The 3061-nt window shown below is 35.1% G+C and overlaps 1 protein-coding gene across 1 annotated transcript; it reads right to left on the minus strand.

The window, feature by feature from the left end:
- Positions 1-2195: 2195 nt before the first annotated feature.
- LOC139489837 (neurogenic differentiation factor 1-like) lies at positions 2196-2768 on the minus strand. Its single transcript, XM_071276683.1, has one exon. It carries the CDS (start codon positions 2766-2768, stop codon positions 2196-2198), a length of 573 nt encoding a protein of 190 aa, XP_071132784.1.
- Positions 2769-3061: the final 293 nt, after the last annotated feature.

Here is a 3061-nt window from a genome sequence, read left to right on the forward strand (position 1 = left end):
GAACCCATAATAGAGATTAGAAGTTAGAACCTATCCCAAGTGTAACACATAGTCACACGAATCCATAATAGAGGTAAGAAGTTAGAACCTATCCCAAGGAGTAACACATAGTCACATGAACCCATAACAGAGGTAAATAGTTAGAACCTACTCCAAGGTGTAACACATAGTCACATGAACCAATAACAGAGATTAGTAGTTAGAACCTACTCCAAGGTGTAACACATAATCACATGAACCAATAATAAAGGTAAGAAGTTAGAACCTATCCCAAGGTGTAACACATAGTCACATGAACCCATAACAGAGGTAAGTAGTTAGAACCTACTCCAAGGTGTAACACATAGTCACATGAACCCATAATAGAGGTAAATAGTTAGAACCTAACCCAAGGTGTAACACATAGTCACATGAACCCATAATAGAGGTAAGTAGTTAGAACCTATCCCAAGGTGTAACACATAGTCACATGAACCCATAATAGAGGTAATTAGTTAGAACCTATCCCAAGGTGTAACACATAGTCACATGAACTCATAATAGAGGTAAGTAGTTAGAACCTATCCCAAGGAGTAACACATAGTCACATGAACCCATAACAGAGATATGTAGTAAGAACCTACTCCAAGGTGTAACACATAGTCACATGAACCCATAATAGAGGTAAGTAGTTAGAACCTATCCCAAGGTGTAACACATAGTCACATGAACTCATAATAGAGGTAAGTAGTTAGAACCTATCCCAAGGTGTAACACATAGTCACATGAACCCATAACAGAGATATGTAGTAAGAACCTACTCCAAGGTGTAACACATAGTCACATGAACCCATAACAGAGATTAGTAGTAAGAACCTATCCCAAGGTGTAACACATAGTCACATGAACCCATAACAGAGATATGTAGTAAGAACCTACTCCAAGGTGTAACACATAGTCACATGAACCCATAACAGAGATCTTAAACTCAGTTTACATGGAACAATGTCTTCTTTCGAAAGATTGTATACACAATACAGAATTTATAACAATGACGATACAAAACAGATAAAACGAATTCAACCTTTAACATCAGTTCCATGGCTGAAAATGTAACATTAAATATGACAGGTTTTTCTAGTTTTGATTGTTTAACATTTGTCATTTCGGGGTCTTTTATCGCTGACTATTCGGTATGGAATTCGCTCATTGTTGAAGGCCGTACGGTGACTAGCTATACGTTTTAATTTCTGTGTCATTTGGTCTTTTGTGAATAGTTGTCTCATTAACAATCATACCACATCTTCTTTTGTATATTAACGATACAGTTAAGGACCACTGATCACCACTTTTTCAAAGTAAAGTAGGACATAAAAAAGACAAAAACCAAGCCAGAATGGTCCTCTTTCATATCGGATGGTCCTCTTTCATATCGAGAATGTCACGCAAGATCGTTATATTTGCATTAAGAAGAAAACAAATCAATGAATTCCTTTAATTGCTGACTTAGTACCAGTGCCTAATATGTGGATCAGATTATGACTTACTCAATCACGAATAAACATGTATGCTGTTATCAATCCCGTCAAATTGTCGAATTGGAAAGCTAAATCGTAAATTGTTAAATCTTACATCAGTTTGAAGAATGTTATATCTTGTTAATGATATCGTTTTTTTCAATTGATTATTTCTTGAACTAGACCCTTTTACACTTTTTTGTACCGAACATTTTTTTATTGTTTCGGTTTGAAAATGAAGCAAACCGTTAACGAATCACAGAACCGCGAAAAGCATTCTTAAAAAAACCATCTATCATTTAAAATACTACAATCTAATAATAGAGCAATCTTAAATCACTTAAAACTTATTAACTTCACAACAAATGCATTGTCATTATTTTATTTTTAGAACATTTATAAAATTAACAGATATAATAACATAAATATGAGAACAGAGTTTTTCCGACGAATCCGTGGAAGACTTTAATAAATTAATTTTCATAACTGAACATAACCACACTACCAATTAAGTTCACTTTTGTAATTTTAATCCTTGAATGAAAATGCAAATGAACAGAAGCCGTTGGCCACCTGGTATAATTAGGGATTTTAGTAGCAGTGGATTTCCCTACTTACACTTTCTATAGTCACTTTGCTCTTGGCGGTAGCATCATTGAAACCCGCTGAAGCATTAGAATTGAAACTCTCAGGTAGTTTTCATCCCAGTAAATCCTTTAGGGCTCCAATGTAACTTTGGGCCATCTGAAGTGTTTCATACTTTGAAAGTTTTTGATCGTCGCCGATTGACGGGATTACGTTACGCAGATGATCGAACGCAACGTTCAAACTTTCCATCCTTCTTCTTTCTCTGGCATTTGCTGCCAGTCTTCGTTTCTTCAAAGTGTCTTTATTTGGTAAAGCACTATTCCGTCTCCTATGTGAATATTTTTGATGACTTCTTGGCATTTTATAATCGTGTGAATTTGAGGTTAATTCATTTAACTGATTTTCGTCTGGCGGAAAAATAAAACGAGTTCTATCCATTAACTGTGAACTGAGAGGTGTTTCTGGGGTGGTCAGCGGGGTGGCATCACTGTCACTTGGAATATAGGTAGACGGTGAACTGTCAAATTCGTCATTTCGACAATATCCTTGCGATAGTGGTTTTAAAGAGTCCAGTGTAAATGTATTTAGTACATTACTATTTTGAAGTCGGCCTGTTCCTGAAGTTTCACACGAAGAAACTGGTCCTGGAATCACACACCCAAAAGAGGAACAAAGGGTATCCATAGTTAATTGATGCAGCCAAAGTTCGTGTTTTGTTTTTACTCAGTTAAATAAAATAACTGTATAAAGTACACATAAAAAGAGGAAAATTATAAAAAGATATTTTTTAAATCCATTTTCTTAATGTGCGTGAACAAAGTCAATTATATTCCATTACTCAATATCGCAATGACGAAAATATTCGATCAAGTAATATTTTATTTAATGCCATATGGAACATAGAACTATATACTCATCTGCATCTTAAATATCACACCTGACATACCTGTATTTTTACCTGTCACGAAGTCGTTATA

This window comes from Mytilus edulis, chromosome 9 (assembly GCF_963676685.1).
Source record: "Mytilus edulis chromosome 9, xbMytEdul2.2, whole genome shotgun sequence".
NCBI classification, from domain to species: Eukaryota; Metazoa; Mollusca; class Bivalvia; order Mytilida; family Mytilidae; genus Mytilus; species Mytilus edulis.

What these genes read in the sequence shown, in the direction of transcription:
- LOC139489837 (XM_071276683.1), bottom strand. Translation starts at nt 2,768, where the DNA reads ATGGATACCCTTTGTTCCTCTTTTGGGTGTGTGATTCCAGGACCAGTT.